The sequence below is a fragment of the Nannospalax galili genome, unplaced genomic scaffold, assembly GCF_000622305.1.
Source record: "Nannospalax galili isolate Female #2095 unplaced genomic scaffold, S.galili_v1.0 scaffold105, whole genome shotgun sequence".
Lineage (NCBI taxonomy): Eukaryota > Metazoa > Chordata > Mammalia > Rodentia > Spalacidae > Nannospalax > Nannospalax galili.
This window is the reverse complement of record NW_008354502.1, coordinates 198,220-219,342: the sequence shown is the minus strand read 5'-3', so window position 1 is coordinate 219,342 and position 21,123 is coordinate 198,220. Positions and strand designations below refer to the sequence as shown.

The window sequence follows — 21,123 nt, the reverse complement described above, 5'->3', positions numbered from 1 at the left end:
AATGTGTGCGTGTGGTATATGCATGCGGGTAAGGGTGTCTTCGTCACTCTTCTCCACTTTTAATTTTTTTTTTTTTTGAGGCAGGGTCTCATGTAGTCCAGGCTGGCCTTGAACTCCCTAGGTAGCTGAGGATAACTTTGCACTCCTAATCCTCCTGTCTCCATCTCCCAAATGCTGGGATTATAGGTATGCACTACCACACCTGGCTTCACGGCCTTCTTAGAAGGTACTAGTCATTGAATTCAGCCTGTTCTGATTTGACCTTTAACAATATCTTCACAAACCCCATTTCCAAATAAGGTCACCTGAGGTTCTGAGTAGACATGAATTTTGGAGGAACACTAAACCACTATAAGGAGTGTGGACTCTGGTACATTCTTGGGGTTTAAGACCTGATCATGGAACAGGAAAGGTGGGTAGAATTGGCTCCAAAGACAGTGGAGACAGGAAATAGGACTTCAGAAGAAATCAGAAGTAGAAGACACAAGAATAACACGATCTCCCATAAAATGGACATTTTCTTTCCAGTCAGGGACCAAAGGATCCCTAATAATTCCTTAGTTTTGCATTTCTGATTTAAGAAACTGACCTGTGGGCTGGAGAGATGGCTCAGTGGTTAAGAGCAACAGCTGCTCTTGCAGAAGACACAGCTTTGATTCCTAGCACCCACATGGCTGCTAACAACCATCTGTAACTCCAGTTCCAGGAGAATCCGACACTGCCTTTTGATTCTGTGGGCACTGCCTGACACAGGTGCACTTACATACATGCAGGAAATAGACTCATACACATAAAATAAAAATAATAAATAAAATATTTTAAAAAATAAAAACAACAGCAAGAACATTCAGCTAGCAATTTGGTAAACATTAATATGTGTTCACACTTCCTTGTCAGTCTTTATCTCATTTAATTCTCTGAATTATCCAGTTAGATAGAGTTTATACCTTTTTATAGGCAAGATGTAGTGATGTTAGATATTATCTAAAGGGGCAGAGATGGAGCTTCTGTGTTCTTTTCAGCTGCTAGCCCGGTGTCTGCTCCTTTTATGGACTATTCTCTGTTGGCTTACAGCCCAGAGTTCAAACCTTAGCTCTATTGCCAGTCTTTACCAGGTCTTTGTTCACTCCTTGATGCCTGGGCTCTAGATCTTCAATGCTTTAAAACCTGTCACCTGGAACTCACTATGTAGACCAGGCTGGCCTTGAACTCACAGAGATCCACCTGACTCTGCCTCCCGAGTGCTGGGATTAAAGGCATGTGCCACCATGCCCGGCTGATATTGGTCTTCTTATGGACTGTTATCATCCATATTTGAACTTACTTAATTTAATTGGTTAATTTGTTTATAGACAGAATCTTGTTGGCAGACTGGCCTTCAACTCATAATCTTCTAGCCTTAGCTTCCTGAGTGCTGGATTTACAGGTGTGCTGCCATGCCTGGCCCAGGTTGGCTTGGAATTTGGGATTCTCCTGCCTCTGCTAGGATCACAGATGTGTTACCATCATACCTGACATAGCATTACACTCCCCGTTTTCTACTTTCAATGAAGTATTCTATTTTCAGTCAAGTACTTCCCATTCCTCCTGTATGTTACAGTCAGCTGGAATGCTTTTAGGATTTTTGTTTTGTTTGTTATTAAATCTCATTCCTCAGCTTCCCTTCAGTGATTATGATATAATCTCTGGGATGCTGGCATTCAGCCAAGGTTGAGACCCTGCTGTAGGCTCTGATGAATCACAAAAAAATTTTGAGCAGAAGTGACATGACATGGGATTAAAAGGATGGCCCTGGCAGCAAGTGTTAAAGATGGCTGGGAAAGAGAAGAGATTTTAGACAGCCCATTTTGGACAGAGGCAGCCGTCCAAATAAATGGTGAAAACTTGAAATAAGGTAGTGGTGAAAGAAAGAAGGGAAGAGATAAAGGCATCAGGACCAACAACATCTATCAGTGGTTCTCAGTGGTATAGGCAAGCAAGAAGCAAGTGGTGACTGTGAGGTTTTGTTGTAGTGGTTGAGGGTGGAGGTTCAAATCCTAACTGATTCTCCTAGATTCCCAACCATGGTTTCTGTACACACCATGAACAGCAGTAGGCTAGATGAACCAAGTACCCACTTATAAGTAGTGGACCTGGCACCTAATTTTATGTCCCACACAGTCTTCTATGATAAAAAATTTCTTGTCATCTATGGTCCTCATACTTTATTTTTTCTCAAGGAGACCTATGTAGGAGAAGGGAGGAACAGAGACTGGAAATCTGCCTAAGCTCCATCTGTCCAATCAGCTTACCACAAGAAGGCAGGAGCAGGAGGAGGCTGACTGGCTCTATGAAGGGTGTCCATCATGGAAATGAGAAATCTCTGCTTCCTGTAGGCTAGACACTGTGGAAGTTTGACATAGAAAACAGCCATTCATGGAAGCATGCACTATAATGATTGTCTTTACCATTTTACAGCTAGAAATCCAGACACAGGTATGTTCAGTAGCTTGTCTGTAGTTTTACAGTGGTGGCGCTGATCCCAAGAGGAAGAAGGTCTGAAGAGGTAGACTCCACTTTGTAGCCTGGAATCAGGAACAAGAGAAAAGGGTTGTGTTGAGGTCACAAAGACCTTCGAGACTTGTAGCCTCATTTGCCAATAAAACAAGGTGTTAGTCAACATCTGGACTGACCAAACAGCTTAGCAGTACTTCTTCCTCTTGTGGAGTTAGGACGTTAGGGTGAGGGTGCAGGCACGGGAGAAAAAGAAGAGTCCTTCTGTTCCAAATCTCACAGATACAGTCTGGGATAATGCTGCTCTTAATGGAGATGGAGGACGTGTGGGAAAGCATGATGATTTGTGGGGAATGTGGATAGAAAGCCTGAGTTCTGGACGTGTAGAAGTTGTAGGGAAGGCTGTACCACTGGAAATGCAAGGCTGCACGTGGGGAGACTGCTCTGGGCCTGAGCAGGATTTAGGAACCACTGTGCAGGTGTCCCTCTAGGCTTCTCTCAAGGACCCTTTTTATTTTATAGCATTACTCTACTCCCAGGCATGATGTTTTTACCTCATTAACTTCGGGTGAGCATGCAGCACAAAGTGAGAGAGTCACTGCAGTACTGAGTTACCTGTTTGATGGTCTCTCCTTTGCCAGGACCATCTACCATTTAAAGTAGAAAGAACAGCATGCTGAAAATCACCAAAAGGTTACTTGGCCCAGGTAACTACCCACTTTTTGTTAAGTCCATTTTTTTTTCTTTTCTTTTTAAGAATAGTCGTAAAAATGTACATAACATATATTGTAGCATTTTAACCTTTTTTGCCTTTTAGCTTTTTGAAACAGGATCTTGCTATATATATATAGTCCAGGCCAGCCTCAGACTCACAATCCTCCTGCCTCAACTTTCTGAGTATTGGGACTATAGGCCTATGCTACCATGTCTAGTACCATTTTTACCATTTTAAAGTCTATAGTTCAGTCCACTGTACGTTTTTAAATCTACTCTTGCTTTTTTGAAAAACTATCACTGTAGTAAACCAAATGAATTTATACTTGTCCCTGCAATTAAGCTCTTAATTTTTTTTTCTATACCTGCTTTCCCTTAGAATCATAGAATTCCAGAAAGTGGGGACTGGAGAAATGGCTCAGCTGTGAAGAGCACTGGCTGCTCTCACAGAGGACCTGGGTTTGATTCCCAGCACTCACATGGTGGCTAACAACCATCTGTAACTGCAGTTCCAGAGGATCCAACGCCCTCTTCTGACCTCCTTGGACATTGCATGACACTGATGCATTTACATGCATAAAGGCAATACACTCATAAATATAAACATAATAAAGAAAATACTTTAAAAAAAAGAATTCCAGGAAGTGAAAGAGCATGGACATTACTCTCATTCAGTCCCTCATTCTAGCAAGGAAATTGGCCCAGAGAAATCAGTTTATACAGTACTTTAGTGGTAAAGCCAGGATCCGCATTCAGTGCCCCTCGTCTGGTTTGGTTGTGTTTTTGTTTGTTGTTTTTATTTCTTTTTCAAGAAACTGAGCTCAGATTTAATTCTATTTCTTGGTATCCCATTGTTTTCTTTTCCTTTAAGAATTTTCTTGTTCAAGCTGGGCGTGGTGGCACATGCCTTTAAATCCCAGCAGAAGCAGAGGCAGGCAGAGCTCTGTGAGTTTGAGGCTAGCCTGATCTCCATAGTGAATCCAGGCCAGCTGTAGATACAGGGAAACGTTGTCTCAAAAGGACCAAAAAACAAAAAGAAAGAATTTTCTGGTTCTTAGAAGGTATCTTATGGTAAACTTGGCCTTTGTATATGCTCAAGAGTTCTTACTCAGTGGATGCTTCCTAGATTTGTCACCCATTTTTTCCTCCTCTATTGATACACAATGCATTCTTCTAAACTTGAAAGGGTTCCAGAAATTTGCCATGCTGGCAGAAGTTTTAAATTCAGTTTTCTTTATGTGTTTGCCTAAGTCTAAGTTTGTGCCAGGCTTCCTGAGCCTGCCTTAAGTCTGCTGGACCCTCATTCCTCCCTTGTCTTGGGAGTCTCCAAGGAGGAAGAACAGAGAAGCCAAGTGTTACCCCAGGGTTTTACAATCTTTCGCTAGGAGATGGACTCAAGCACTGTGGGGGGAGTGTAGAGGTAAAGGTAGAGCTAGTTGGGGGGTTTTCCATCAGCTCCAGAACACAGCTACACTGTCACTCATTCCCCTCCATTTACCATATCTGCAATATTTTTGGCATCTTCTAGCCCTCCCCGCATTTTTGTGCTTTCTTCCCCCCCCCCCAGTGAAGACCATCTGCTTGACTCAGTTACTTAGTTAAAACCTAGGTGTGAAAATCAAACATGCTTATAAAAGAGAAGTGTGGCCTGTGTGTAATAGTGCATGAAACTAAGCAACAGTTCTTTCCTAGGTAGAACTAGACTTTGTAATATGAGGGGAAGCTGAGCTTAATTCCTTATGAGAAAACTGTCTTTCTCCCACTTAGGCTATACATACTTACTAGTAGCCTTGCCTGTGGCCCACTGTCTGTCTGCTGTGTGCCTTCATCTGATTTTAGTGACCCCCTGTTTGTGAGGGTTTTTTCTGCTCCTCTTCTCTCCCTCACAGTGACAGTCCTGTAAGTACTTCAATAGCTTGGTTGTGTTAAGATTTTTAGCCATGGTTCTCACCTTCATAATAAGTTTTCTCTTTCTCTGGTGATTGTTGCTGCTTGTTTCTAAAGCCTTTCCTCACTCTCCTTACATCATTAATGTGATTTCCTTCTGCCGAATGCCTTTTCCTTCCCCTCTGGAGAGCCATTAAACTATTGAGTGTATTCTGTAAAATTTCTCTCACCCTGTTTTAATTTCATGTACTGTGTTTTTTTTCCTCTTCTGAAATGATATCGTTTCCTGTGTTGTGTTTGCATCTTAGTGTTTTTCTTTTGAAGGAGACCGCAATTTTAATTAGATTTGGCCTAGTTCTGCGTTGTCAGTTCTGCTTGCAACATGTGGGAGGTCCCTAGGATGAGAGTCATGTTTCCTCCCATTTTATTAGCTTGCTATCTATCTTATCCCCCGTATAGCTCACACACTCTCTGCTCTAGTGCTTCTGGAAGCTTCTGTGAAGTTTAAATGACCTATGTGAAAACATGCTAGTGTCCTATTTTAGCATATATATGTAGCATTTACAATTTTTATACCCCGCCACATGCCTGAGGGATGTGAGGTTGCTTAAGGTGAAGAAAAAGAAAACAAAAACCACAAACACCAACGTCCAACAGTATTGTTAAAAGTAGTTAGAAAGGGAAATCAGAAACTGTTTAAAAGGAATCTGTAACAATGTTGCTATCAACCATAAGAAAAAAAAAACCTTCCTATAAATATTAAAGGAACATGACCTTTTAATTGTGTTACCATTTTGCTGTTCTAGACTAGTAATGGAAGAAGTTTGTGATTGTGGTATGAACATATGTTTGTGTAGTGACAAAATTACTGACATTGTTACTCATTTTTGGGCCCCTGCAAAATTTTGTTCTGGAATAGAGAACTGAAGCCATTTTTGTTCCTTGACTGTTATTAACCTCTTTAGTCTGACTTTACCATTCAGATTTACTAACAGCTACCAGGTATTGATCAACTGCCAGCAAACAGATATTTAGTCAAGGATTGGATCTGTATTACCTCATTTAGTCCTCATCATTATGCTGTGAGATAGATGTGCTCTGTGTAACAGATGAAGACACAGCAGAGTCTAAGTAGGTAACTGGCTCAAAGTGGCCCTGTAAGTGGCAGGGAGTGTCTGAGTACTAAGTTTGTTCATTCCCTTTGTGACTCCCTCATGTTTCTTGTTACCTTTCTGTTACTCTAGCAAGTATCTGAGACCATCAACTTATAAAGTGAAAAGGTTTATTTTGGTTGGTTAACCCTGCTATTTTGGGGCCTGTGGTTGCTGCATGTGCATTTGGAACATGTGACAAAATGAAATCACTCACTTCATGCCTGGGGATTGAAAGAGGTAAAGAAGCAGCATCCAGGGCCTCACAGTGCCCCTTAGAGGCATGCATCTGAGGGCCGAAGACAGCCCAGGCTCACTTGTTGAAGATCTACCACTGCCTAGTAGTGTCATGGGCCGAGCCGGGGAACAATGCTTTTAAAAAACACAGGGATCTTTCTGAGATATTTTGGATCCTAATGATAGCAGGAAAATTCCCCGTTATAGCTTTGATAGTTAACCCTTCCTTCTGGATTTTGCTCAGTACCTGGTTTCCTAATTTGAAGTTCAAGCATCTCCTTAAGATGGCATGCTGGTTTGAGCGTGTGTACATATGTAAAGGATTTTTTTTTTTTCATGTCTTAGTTTTAGGTTGAAGTCCTGAAGTGGAACTGATTGTTCTACAGTGTCCTTAAGAGGAGTCGCGAGCGAGGGAGAGAGGCAGTAGGGGAGTGATTGCAACATACTTTATTGTCTTGTAAGTCTTACACCACCCCATGGCTTAAGTGACATTAGTCCCCAAAACTGAAGCATGGAGGATTAAACAAGTTTGTCCAAAGTTGCACAAGTAGAAAATGGAATCTTCAATATACCATTGGTAACACAAGCTTATGAGACCCTCCCAAACCCCCAGGCTTTCTCTCATATATGCTTTCATCCCTCATAATAATAGTAGCGATTAAGCTCTTACAGGAGTGCCAGGCAGATTTCTTACCACTGTGGACTGTTATTTAATCCCTACCCTGGCTTGAAGAGCTACATACTCTATCTCCATTTGTCAGGTGAGTAAATTGAGTTAGAAAGCTGAAATAAATTGTGCACAATCAGAGTCAAAGACTAAGAAATTGGGCCTATTTTCTGTTCTTGGACCACTTTCTCACAAAGTATGGTTTTAGAAGTTTCTTCTGAACAGAGCTGTGCTCTTGTCTCTCTCAATTACATGCACCATGAAAGTTAGAGCTATTTAGAAAAAAGGGTTTGATTGGCTTTTTAGGTAAGTATACGCAAAGGGGAAGTACTTCTCTCCGGGAATGGCATGCAAGATCCAGCAGCACTGGGGATGAGGACTGCTGGTGACAGCTGGCCAGTGGTCATCTCTGCCTTCTTAACTTTACTGAAGACAACAGAAGCCAATCCTTTCAGTGACCAGGCTGTATAGCATTTCTTAACCCAACAACTCCCCTCCCCTAAGAAAAGTCAGATTATAGCCTTGATCAACCTTCTTTTGGGTTCTTATGCCCATTGGCCTGTGGTTGAATGTAGGCTTCCACCACTTTATTGTGATCAGCCCATGTGGCAAGCACCTTGTGGTCCCGGATATCTACCATTTGCCTTTGGATTGGGATTGAAGCGTAATCCGTTGAAATAAGTGACCTTTGCAGTACCTGAAGCCCTTGCCTCACTTACTCTCTCCCCAGTCTCCAATGTTCAGAGCATGCTTCATGATTTAAGACATTAGCCCTTAAACAGCTTATTACAGGAAGCCCAAAAGTCTGCGCACTAAAGTGACAATGATTCAAACCTATTGTTCTCTGGATTCCTCCCCCCCCCTTTTATGCCTTCTTATTCATTTAACAGAAGGCCTTTACAACCAAATAAAACTACAGACTGAAGACAGATGGGTTTGATTCTATGCTCTGATCTTTTCTAGCTTTTGTGGCTTCAGGTAACTTATTTAACCCCTCCTCTGGCCCTCAGTTTCCTCAAGATTAGAAACGATATATGCCATGTACCCTTTACACATCCTGGCACAGGGCAGGTGTTCAAGATGGAGGGACTGCCACTACTATTATGACATGTAAAGGCAATCTGAAGATGTGGAAAGCTGGGATTTGTTTTGTTGGTAGTAAATAGTATTTCCCTGTGGACTTCTTGTGCTGTTCATATGTGGTCCAGGGAAAACAGTGGACTGGTGTTTGCTATGAGGAAAGATAGCTCTTTGTTCCCCGCAACAGACAAAAGAACTCATTATTGTATCAAGTAGTGACTGTTGCTATTGAAATGGTTTATTTGTGTGTTTTTTTCTGTTTCTTTCCTAGGGATTTATTTGTGGCTTTTCAGTAGCAACAGGTGCAGCAGCGAGACTAGTGTCAGGATACGACAGTTACGGAAATATCTGTGGGCAGAGAAATGCAGAGTTGGAAGCAATACCAAACAGTGGCATGGACCACACCCACCGGAAGTGAGTAAACTATGGTTGCATGATATGGGCACTTGGAAGCTTTGAAGGAAGCACAGGAAGGCCTGCTTTTCTAACTGTCTTAAAGATAATAGCTCCTGGCTATTTTTATATACTTTCTGTTGGCGTTTTTTTTTTTTTTTTTTTTCAAACTATGTACTTGAATCATTCCTGCTTTAGTTCAATACATTCTCCAGGAAACAAAATTAGCTGCCCCGCAAAGTATGCAACCTTAAAGTTTTAGTAGGTAAAGAAAGGCTTGGTTTGAAGGGTTTCTCTTACACTCTGTCTTCCCACTAACCTTTGGTTGTGTGGTAAGTTTTAATGCGGAAAGTACAATAGTATTTCCTTCCTAAGATCATACTTGATGGGAGACAGAGGGATGATAAGGGATATTGAAGCATTAAAGCTATTAAGTACTATTTTGCAATGCATCATTTATAAAAATATACAGTGCCTTCCAGTTTTATAATTGATAGATCTTCCTTGACAGACTGTAACATTTGTTTTGGGTTCTCAATACTCATCTTTGGAACTCATGAAATTCCTGACTTAATTGTCTTTTTTCTTCAAAAGAGCTTTATTATTTCATTTTTAATGTCAATAGGAAAAATAGATTTCATCCAGTAAAATATATTTTATATACGATGTCTATATAATTTATTCAAGTTATAGACGTGTGTACCATAAAATGACATTAGATTATTTCAAGTTTCAAAACAGGTCTTCAGAATTAACAAAAGTAATTGTAAAGTAACAAAGGCTAATCAATCTAAATATATTTTATAGGAAAAGACAGAGCAAATAAAAAACATTTTTAGGTTATAGGAAGCACCTTAGAAAACATCCTTCAGGAAGATTATTTGTAATAACTATATTATGTAAATCTAGTGGTTAAATCTTGGCTTGCCTATATAAGATTAATTTGATGATTTCACAAACTTGAACAAACTCAAATAGTATTTCTTAGAGCTAGTCCTCTCTGTAATAAAGAAGAGGTAATGCAAGTCAAATAAACAAAATTTTAAGTAACAATAATGAATATACAGCATGCCACAGTGGACAAGCTTTTACCACCGTTAGGCAGGAGTAGCAGAGGCTTAGGCCAAAGTTTGCTCCAAGGCCACATGTTTGGCAGATAGAGGAGGATCCACTTCTCTCTCGAAATGCACCTGCTTTCCTCAAGAGAAGTGGAAACCAAACTCAGCAAATTGGAAGATTACTTCATGTGTGCTTCTTTATAATCACCTCATGACATTAATAAAGATTTTACACCTTATACCGTTTCTTATACTAAGAGAATCCCTACTTTTTTGTTGGCCTTTTATTTTGTAGTAATTTTGAACTCATGGAATTGCAAAACTTCAATTTATTTTATTTTTTAAGGTAGCACCTGTGCTTTAAAGTGTTGTTTAAGGGGCTAGAGAGATGGCTCAGCAGTTAAAAGTACTGGTTACTTTTGCAGGGGACCCAGGTTCAATTTCCAGCAGCTGGCAACTGTTTATAACTCCAGTTCCAGGGAATCCAACACCCTCTTCTGACCTCTGTGGGCACTGCATGACACAGGTGCACTTATGTCAGAACACTCATACACATAAAATAAAAAATAATAAATAAAAAATTTTAAATGTTGTTTAAATCCTTGATGATGTTAATATAGACCAGATATAAGGTCCTCCAGGTTACTGTTCACATGCCTTGTAGTCACTTGTAGCTCCCTTTATGACTTGCTCATGACTGTGAGCTTACATTTACCACTCTCCACACATAACCCTAGGGTGGTTCACCAGGTTAGTAGGGCAGATGTCAAATCTTCAGGTTATTCTATATATACCTTAGCCTCTGGCAAAGAGAAATTATCTGTTCTTATTATGGGTCCCTTTTATCTGAATGTTTAGCATAGTCAAAAGCCATTCATGTTTAACTGTAGGGAAAATGCTTTTCCAAGTAGGTTTTCTTTAATTCATGTACACACACTTAACATTTATTTTTGATCCCTACTTTATCTTCTCTGCATTATAACCTTTTCAGTGCTAATCCATCTGAGTATTTCTGTCTGTAAATGATAAATTTTGGTTAACTTTTGAACACACCTTTTCAGGTAAGTTTACAGTGTTTGGACTTGGAAAGTGTCAGGAAGGCAGCTGTCCTGTGGTCGTTAGCTTTATTCCATCCTCATCTCCGCTCTGCCACGTGTATTGGCTTCCTTCCATGCTCAGTCCTTGCCTTTGGCTTCACTGTGAAATCCAGATCCTTCTGTAGTTAATGAAGTACTTTTATACCTGTGTTGTATACTATTACCTTAACTGCTTTCTTCCCAACTCTTATCCCCAGCCCCCATTGCACTTCCTAGTCCTTACTTGACCTCCATATGTATTGTTGAATATTCCAACAAGTCCTCTAAAATCTTCGATAGAACTCTTTCTTTCATGAGTGTTGTTCCTTCCGTTGGGGGAAATTTTTCCTCCCAGTCTTCTTGTGGCTAAATCCTGCTTCAGGTCTGAACAGAAGTGTCACTTGCCAGAGAAGGTGGCTTTGGCCTTACAATTGAAGTGATGAGACTGACATACTCCCTACTATAATGAGGCACCAACAAACACAGCTTAAACCAAGTATCTTCTGTTGTGGCCTGTCGTGTAAATAATTACACATCCATCTTTGATAATTTGTCAAAGGTGTGTCTGTCAAGTGCCGTAATAGAAGCAGTGAAACCTGTTCTTTGCAATGTTGCATCCTTAGAGCCCATCTCAATCTCTAGAATGAAGCAGGCAATCCATTCAATGCTTGTTGAATGAGTAAATAAATTCACTCCTTAGAGTGAGTTATTGAGTTTGAGGATGTGAATATTTTAAGATTGTTAATGCATGTTGCTGAATGGCTTTCTGTAAAGACTATTGCATTTACATTCTCACCAGCAGTGCCTAAGATTGCTTTATCTTTGCTAGCATTATTAGTTTTTATTCTTTACTAATTTGATAAGCCAAAGAATAGTGCTTTATAGTTTTAATTTGCATGTCTTTGGTTGTTAACAGTGTGAACCTTTCCCCCACGTGTTAGTTAGCTTCTCTTGAAGGCTATTGTGCTTAGCATATCTATTCTTGGTTTTCTTATCTCTAATCAGCTCTATCCTTTATGCTGTGAGAGGATTAAGTTCTTAAAACAGGACTCTTATTTTGTTGCTTTCCTCTTCGAGAGCCTTTCCTTTCCTGCTGTGGCCTGTAGTATCAAAGATAAGTCCACTCAGCCCCTGCCCTTCCAGGCTTTTTGAGCTCTGGACCCAGTTCACCTATCCAGCCTTCTCCTACTGTTCCTCAGTGTGGTAGTATTATTGTTGGTGACATTCGATTGATTCCACTTCCGTGCTGTTCCTTCTGCCTGTCTGCCAATCTGAATCTTTGAATCTTTGAAACACTTAATGGCAGGTCTCATTGCTGACCTTTTTGTGAAGTATTTCAAAATAACCTTATCTTATAGTAAGCTTCCCTTTACGTTGATTGCCTGAACTTTCCTGTCTCATTCTCGTTATTCTATTGCCTTCAGTTTGCTCTCTAATTATATTATGTTTCTCATCTGTCTATTAATTATTGGTTGCTAGGTAACAGTATTGCCATAAACTTAGTGGCTCAGAGCAAGACACATTTGTCATTTCAGTGTCTGTTGGTTCAGAAATCTAGATGTGTTTTGCCTGGGTCTGCCATTTCAGAACCTCGCACAACACTGCAGCCCAGGTGTCCGTCAGGATTAGGTTTTACCAAGGCTCAGTGGAGGAAGCCCCTGTAGCTGTGAGCAGTATGCAGTTCCTGCAGGATTGTTGGACTGTGAGCCTTGCTGGCTACCACTGGGGGCTATCCTCAGTGCAGTTCTTGAGGGCCTTTCCATATGGCATTTTATTCCTTCAGAATCAGCAAGGGAGAGCATCTAGAGAATCTTCCTGAAAGATGGAAATTATACTTCTGTGTACTATACTATAATGGAAGTCATATGCATAGTAGACTCCTAAAATGATGGAATTACACTACTCTCGATTGTAATCATGGAAGTGACATCCATAGTAGAAAGTCTGCTAGGAATAATGGAAGTTACACCCCTATGTACTGTAGTCATGGGAGCGGTGTCTGTCATCCTTGCTGTGCTCTGCTGGTCAGGCACAAATTGAAGGTCCCACTCAAGAAGAAAAAATTACACAAGGAAATGAACAAAAGCGAGAGGAATATGGGAGTTCATTTGGATGCTGTCTGCTTCTCTGCCCCACTCTATATTCCTGAAGCAACATGTTTTCTTTAACCCTCAGATCTGAGTACCCATGTTCCTTGATGAGGACTTATTTAGTTTAATAATCTGGGAAGGAGAAAGCTAAGAGAGAAAAAGACCTCTGTCTCATTTGAACCGCATGGTTAGGGTGCCAGAATGACTACAAGAATACTCTTCTTAATAAAGAAAAAGTAATATTCTATTTATTTATCCTTCTGAATGTAATGTTTTGTTTTGTTTTAATCTCCAAGTAATACTTTGGACCCAATAATGCATTTACTATAGTAATTAAGTTGCATAGGAAAATGTCAGGCAGTATTTTATGAGATTTAAGAAAGCCTCAACTTCAGTGGAGTAAATTAATTTCTAAATTGGTGGCTTCAGAAATTTAAGACTTTTCCTGCGTAGAAACAAAGCTACAGATAAGGGTCTAAGACTGGGTCAACTCAGAAAAGCTAATTCGTCTCTTAGAACCAGGAAGTACCAGAGCATAAATGAATCTTTAGGTTATTTAGAGATAATGTAATAATATCCTACTGTATACTTTGTAGCTGGACTATGGTGATGATGCCATAACACATGGGTTGGGCTTGGAGCCAGATTTTTGATCGTAGGAGTGGGTGGTGATAATATATTTTGAACTCTAATTGGCATCTCCAAAAGTAAATGTCTTTTGCTACATTCTAAATTGCTTATGATTTTCAGATCTATAAAGTGGAAGTGTCCTTAGAGTATATGTGAAAGCGACTGTTATCATGATTATAATAAGGAAAAGGCATTATTTGTCTTATAGTTTTGTAGGTTCCTAGTCCAAGGCCAGGCAGCTCCATTGCTTAGGCCTCTGGTGAGTGCCAGATGGTTGATGTCACATGATGGTGAAATGTGTGCTGGGAGCAGTCACATCTCAAAATAGTCTTTACATAGACTATATCCCTGTATCAGTCTGAACAGAGCAGAGATGCAGATACATACTGCTCAGGTACCTGAATTATTCGGTTTAGCGAAATGTACTGGGATTAAAAGGTGTAGCTTTGTTGGTCTCCAGGAAGAGACTTGGGGTGGGGAATGGGGCTTGGATACCCAGGAAGGAGAAGATATGGCAAGGTGTCTGTAGGCCTTATGCACAGGTAAGGGATAGTGAAGGAAGGAACTGCTTTTAATTGTTTTGATGTAGGTATTCCATCATTGGAATTCTGTCCTATTTGATTAATTTTTTGGCGTAATCTTCCAGGATGCTGAGTGAACAGCTGGAAGGTGGCAAACTAATTTTCTCTTTATTGTGCTGTCTTAATGTAAGCTTGAGGCTTACTGTATTTGTGCTGGAAGGAAACTTGAGATATGAGTAAAGAACCTGTGATCAAAGGAACATGAGTGATTTGATGGAGTGCAGCTGTTCTTCTGTGTCTCCAGGAAATGATCCCAGGATGGACACACATGGCACATGTGCACACCCACCAGATCTATGGATGCTTAAATGCCCTGCGTGAATGGCATAATATTTGCTTATAACATCCTTCTGTATACTTAATTGTCTCCAAGTATCTGCTGTATTGTGTTGTTTAGGGAATAGTAAGGAAAATTATGTGCTATACATATACAAATTTTTTCTAAAATTTTCATCTAATATTTTCAGTTTGTGGTCTGTTAAATACATAGGTGCAAAAAGCCTGGTTCTGGAGAGCTGACTGTGCAGGCTAGCACTCTACTTAGACTCCATCTAGTGTTCTCTCCATTGAGCTCTGCACTGTCTCCTGTGAGCTGAGCTGTACGTTGGAATATTTAAAAGTGGAAAAAAACTGTTGAGGGAACATGGAAGGAAGAAGGGGCAGTTTAAATAAATTAATAAAGTCACAGAGTCATAACTACAGAGACTTGGAAAGGAACTGGAGCACATATACAGTTGCTAAGGGCTTTGAATAATTTGAAGACAACCATGTATTTCTATCTCCGTTGTTTAAATAATGAACTACATTCTTCTTACTTCATGGTTAGAGTTTTGCTTTGCCATTTATACATTTTCAGTATTTACAGAAATATTGAAATGTTCAAACTGATAGTTTTTAAGTAAGATAATTCATGAGCAGTGAACTTGTTTTAGAGAAACAGTCCATTTTAATATTTCTATGGATATAGAATAAGACTTTAATGGCAGCTGATCACTCTTAAAGGTCAGAGTTCTGTAGGTTTAGTATGTCTCTTCCAGTCTATCCCAGAATCCTTACTAGTTTACTGAGTTATGTAAAGGATTATATAGAGAGTTAGTAGTGACCATGTACTAATAGAGAGTATATTCATTCTTTAAATGATTGCCAAGTTTTCCAGTCTATGCCATATCACATAGCCATCTGTTCTCTAAAGAACATTTTTCTTTAGTGTATAAAAGCCTGGGTTTGTTTGTTTTGTTTATTTGAGAGAAGGTCTTGCTCTACAGACAAGCTGATCTCAAATAGTTCTACCTTGGCCTCTTGAGTGCTGGATAAAGTGTGTGCCATCATGTCTGGTGCTTCTTATGTAACTCTTTGGGAAACTCTAAAAATGATTATTAAATCTTGTTGACTGCAAATAGCTGTTCCTGTTTGAAAAAAGAAAAAGAACTAAACAAATACAGATAAAATTTACTGAAATACTTGTTTTATGGTTCCTTGTATAGCCAAGTAGCTAGGATTTTTCTTCCTCTGATTTGATTTAAATTGCCATGTGTTCAAGGGCTATCATTCAACTGTCCTAAAAATTCTGGTTATTCTTTTATTTAGCCCTTAACGTATATTCATTGAAAATTGATAGTGTGTTATAGACTAATTTTAGTAATAATAAAACAGGAAACTACCTAAATGGTTGAAAAGGGGTATTTGGTTAAATTTATTTATTCATTTGTGAACTCTTTTTCTTGGAGATTTGCTTTTGTTTAGAATTGAAATCAAAGTGTCTAAACTTTAGACACTTGGAATTATATATATCCTTGAGCTAGATAGGTGTAGTTTTTATCTCATAGAAAATACAATCCAGTGAAAGAGTAGAACTGCATGAATGCAGCACACAATCACAATAACATCTGTAGAAAGTGTTATAAAGATGTTTTAGAGCATAAAGCGTCTAGAGGGAGGACAAGGCTGAGGCACTGTGAACCAGGAAGAAGGTGCTGTGGAAGCACGTCTACTGGTGTGGAATACCTGTGCACATTACCAAGGGAAATATGAGTTACAGAGCAATGTGGATAGGATGGTTTTATTGAGATGTGTACAAATGTACAGATAAAATGTAGAATGATATGAAAAATATTAACATTGTTGAACTAAGGATAGATTTTATTTTCTCATTTTTTTACAAGTAATACATATTATGTGCATTAAATAGAAAAGAAAAATAAAGGCATTCACTGTCCATGTCCTTGAAGAGCATGCATTCTCATGAGGAAGACAGATTCAGAGGTCAGCAATGATACTGCACTGTGGGGTGTGCTGTTCATTGACTGCATGCCTCTGTTGCCCTAGGTTCCTAACAACACCAAGTAGAGAGGGAAAAATAAGGCAGTTTGATGGTAGAACTATAATCACCATTATATTAGGGCTTTTAAAAAATTGCTGTTGCAACAAATTGCTGTAAAACTAGTAATTGAAAACAATGGGGTTCTATAAATCAGAAGCCCATGCCTTACCTGGTTCTCTATTCCAGGTTTATAAGACTGAAAGCAAAGCATTGGCAGGACTGTAGTGCTCTCACAGATCTGGGGAATGAGTAGTCTTCCCACCTTACTCAGGTGCCTGGAATTCGGTTCCATGTGGCTTGGAGTCAGCCTCAGCACCTGGTGTCAACTTGCATGTTCTGTAGCCTGTATTTGTGGCTCATGATTCCTTTCCTCCAAGGACATGGATAAAATTCTTGTTAGTCACCTCTGACATTCTTCCTCCAGGGAAGCCCCTGGGTTCTAAGTTAAGGAGCTTCAGCCAATGGCAGAAGCATAGGAACAGAGTAATTTTAGGTAGATTTAGAGCCCCAGTTGGGTGAGTTGGGGTTTGGGATAAGGCTTACATTTATGAAGTTGGGGTTCTTACAGGCCAGGCTAATGCTGAATGAACACTGACACACACAGGAAGGAACTTCTGTCTTGTGAATTGAAGGCACTTAGAAGATGAGACATAGAACATTCATTCATGTGCTAATGCTTGAATTTGAGAATTTGAGTGTTCTTCAGAGCAACCCAGCAGCTTACCTGCTTGTTTCTGTATTTAGGAACAGTTTAAATAGATGGATATGTCCTCAGCCTCTGGGCATTTTGACTTTGCTTTGATGGAAATCGCTGACCCTCATCTCTGATCAAATACTTTCTGATGCCAACATTAACTTCCTGCCTCCTCTAGTTGAGTACGACATGAAAGAGCGACCTGGCTAGAGACTTCAAATGAACCTGCATTTGTAGACTTACTCTCCCACAAGCATTATAAGCATTCAGAAATAGTAACATTTATGATCAAATTGAAACTTGCTGGATCATTTGTGCAATTTTTGCAAACTTGTTTTCTCCCATAGAAAATATTAGAAATTATAAAATCAGAAGGCAAGTTTATGGAGGCATCTTTAGAAAATATTTTCTTTGCATTTTGTGATCCCATTACTTCTGAGGTTGAATTTTTTTTAAAGTCTTTTTGCAAGTAATGTCTGTAATTGCTCATGGGATTCTACCTGTACCATAATATTTGCTATAATTAATACCACTGAAAAGGAAATCCAGCTTCATACTTTAGAAAATATAGGAGTTGGAAGTCGAATGTTTTAAAGATTCTGAATAGGGTAGTGAAAAGCTATATAACAGAATTAGATCACATGACTACACCTGGGCTAGGCAGAGTGGTTGGCTTTGCCGCAGTGCATGGCTAGCTATACACCCTTGCCATATCTAAGGCAGCTGGTGCACTTGCTCAGTCCAAAGTGTCACTGCATGGGTTGGTTCCAAGTTAACCTGGCAAGATTTTCAAAAGCTTTTGCTGTTATACATGAGCTCATAGGTAGTGACCTCTGTAATATATTTGAGTTAATCTTTAACAACTTCAAATATGAGTTTTATAGACATTGTTTTGTTTCCTATTTATGGATGTGAGTGTATCTGGGTGTGAGTTGAGGGCACTCAAGAAGTCAGAAGGCATACCTTTGCATATGGTCACTCTTATTCTGATGCTACATGATTTTTGTTACTATTTTAAAACAAGTTTCACAAAATAACATTCAGAAACTCAATATTACTAAACAGTTTGATACACAATAAGTTTAGTCATAAAGTCATGCTACAAAAGTCCTTTTTATAAAAAGGTTATTACCAAAGCATTAACAGATGTTAAAATGTTCTTTAGAAAGGAGTTGGTTCTAGAAGCCAGATATTCTGGAACGTTGCTCCTTATCATATAGACAACCTCAGAATAGGAAAAGCAGCTGGACAGGTATGTGTTCTCTTCAGCTCCTAACTCAGAGCCCTTTGCTAGGAGTGATCCCTCTAGGCAACAGCGTCTCAGAGGCAGGAGCCCTGTACTGATCAAAGAAGCAGAACTTCCCACCAAGGCAATGTAGCCACCACTTAATTTAGCCAACATCAAAATTAAGTCATAAACTCTAGGTATGAGTGAGAAAACTAACCAAGTTTCTATTCCGAGGAGAGCCTACTTTAGACTCTTCCAGAGGGATGACCTTGGACATAATGACCCAAATAGGAAAAGCAGGAAACCCTATTGATCATGCCGACAGACAGCAAACATGGGTTTCGGGTGACTAAGGGTATGAGGTCTGACTGGAACATCTATGTCCAGGCTGGGTAGTTATCCATCTGCCCTTTGGAAGTACTTTCCACCAGCAGCCACACTCACAGATTTAAAGTACAAACCTTTAAAAAAAAAAGTTTATTCTCTCTACCTCTTTGTTAAATTTATTAGATCATAATTTGGTTGGTTGGTTGATTGGTTCCTCTCTACCTGCCCAATATGGGAAATTGACAAGAATGCATTTACAATTTCTCCATGTGTGAAGTGAGCCAATTTATATTAGGCTAAGACAGTCTAGTTTTTCTTTTCAGTTTCCCTTCCCTCCTTTGTGGTTACTGATTAATAAAAGGCAGGGATGGATATATAAATACAGAATTTCTAAAAGTTCAGTGTTTTTTTGAAATGTAACTCTAAGTTTTACAGTTTTGCCTACTTCATAGTTTTATGCTCTTAGGCTGTATTATTTGCCTAAACTCAACAGAAGTCATTGAAAGCTCTTACACTTATAGTTTATTCCATGGAAAGGATACAGATTAAGATCAGCTAACAAGAGGAGTATGTTGTTCTCATCCATGTAAAGAGAGGAGCAGTGTCGAGTTGGAGCACATCATTTGCCTAACAATGATGTACAAAATACACAATATGAATGTCTAGGAAGCTCTCCTGAATCCCAGTGATCACTGTTTTGCTGGGACTTGACTGTATGGCTGACTTAGTTTTTAGTTCCCTGCCTCACAGGTCAGGTGGAGACCACAATGATCAAAATTCCTAGTCTACATGATGGTGTTAGCCTTTCTTAATTAGTATTCAGGTTCCTTACCCTGAATACTGTCTGGTGGGACCCAGCCTTGTCCTAAATCACATTGGAAATTTATGACCATGACCCAAGACCCAGGTAAATAAAGACACTCCGGGTGCAGAGAGCACTTCCTAGAATTCAAGAATGAAGTTCAGATCTCATGCTGAATAAAGTTAAGTTCTTAACTTTTCATCAGTTCATCATATTGATGGTCTAGATTAAGTTGGATTTTGCAAAGTGCCATTTTCAAGAATGAAATTTTAAATTTTTTATAGCTTTATGAAATTATAATTTATGAATCATAAAATATACCTATTTTGAATTTTCATGAATGTGTACAATTATGCACAGTCCGCAACAATTCATACCTCTTTCATTGCTAGATAATGACCCTTTATAGTTGGTTCTTTCCCCATCCTGGATAACCCTGGCAACCACTGGTCTGCTTTTTGTCAGTATAATTTTGGGTTTTTTTAGGATGTTACATACATGAAATGATATAATCTGCAATGTTTTCTCTGTGCCTTTTTAGTTTTTTGAAACAGGCATGTACCACCATATCTGGATAGTTTCTGGCTTCTTTTTACATAGCATGAAAATTTTATTAAGTTCCTTCATATTATATAAATATCTCAGTAGTTCATTTCTTTTTAGATTGCTCGGTGGTCCTGTATTGTATGGCTGTAGCACATTGTATCTGTTCAGAAGTTTTTCTTTATTTTTAAATTTTATTTCAACAAACAGAAAAATATTTTTTATGTATGAGTGTTGTCTGAATGTTAAGTGCACCCATGTGTGCAGTGCCCTTGGAGGCCAGAAGATGGCATCAGATCCTTTGGAACTGGAGTTGTGGACAGTTATTAGCTGCCATGTGGGTGCTGGGACCCAAACCTAGGTCCTCTGGAAGAGCAGCCCGTGCTCTTAACCACTGGGCCATCCCTGAGCATCTTTTTTTATTAAAAATGTTTTTTACTATCATGAATAATACTGGTTTGAAACCTTGTGGATATGGTTTTGTGTGGACATATATTCAATATTCTTGATACTAGGATTTGGATCATTCTCAAACTTTTCCAGAGTGGTTGTACTATTTCAAGTTAGTGTCCCCAGACGTTACTCAGTGGATGAACTTGCACCAAGAGATGTCTGGGGACACGAAGTTGACATGATAGGCCTTAACAGAAATGACAATGTATGAATTCCAGTTGGGGGGGGGGATCTATGGGAGGTTGCCAGTGGGAAAGGGATGTAAAGATGATTAAGATTGATTAAGATATTCTTTGTGAAATACACAAAAATTCAACAAAAATTTTACAGAAAAAGAACCCATTATATGTAATCTACATGCAAGTCCTTTATAGACTCAGTACAAGCCCTTTGTCAGTTACATGTTTTGCAGATATTTTCTCTAGTCTGTGGTTTGCCCTTTTGTTTTCTTTATTTTTTATTTATATGTATGTGTGTATGTATCTCCATGTATGCATCTATGTATTCGTACCTGTGTGCGTGTGACCACAGAGACCAGAAGAAAGCATCAGATCCCATGGAGCTGGAGTTGCAGGAGGTTATGAGCTACTCATTGTAGGTACTGGGAGTTGGGAGCAGCAAATGCTCGTAACTATGGGCCATCTCTCCAGCCCTTCCTTTTGTTTTCTTAGTGGAATCTCTTTGTCTGTGTTCTGGAGA

The 21,123-nt window shown here is 39.3% G+C and overlaps 1 protein-coding gene across 5 annotated transcripts in view; it reads left to right on the top strand.

The window, feature by feature from the left end:
• Nucleotides 1-21,123, top strand: part of Slc44a1 (solute carrier family 44 member 1) — a 205,953-nt gene that overhangs the window by 52,034 nt on the left and 132,796 nt on the right. For 4 of the 5 annotated variants that reach the window (XM_008851699.3, XM_008851698.3, XM_029555295.1 and 1 more), the window contains exon 3: nt 8,501-8,643. In XM_008851699.3, coding sequence (XP_008849921.1) covers nt 8,501-8,643 — 143 coding nt within the window. Of the gene's footprint in view, nt 1-6,827; nt 6,940-8,500; nt 8,644-21,123 lie in introns of all 5 variants that reach the window. The other variant, XM_008851700.3, reaches the window with a different exon arrangement.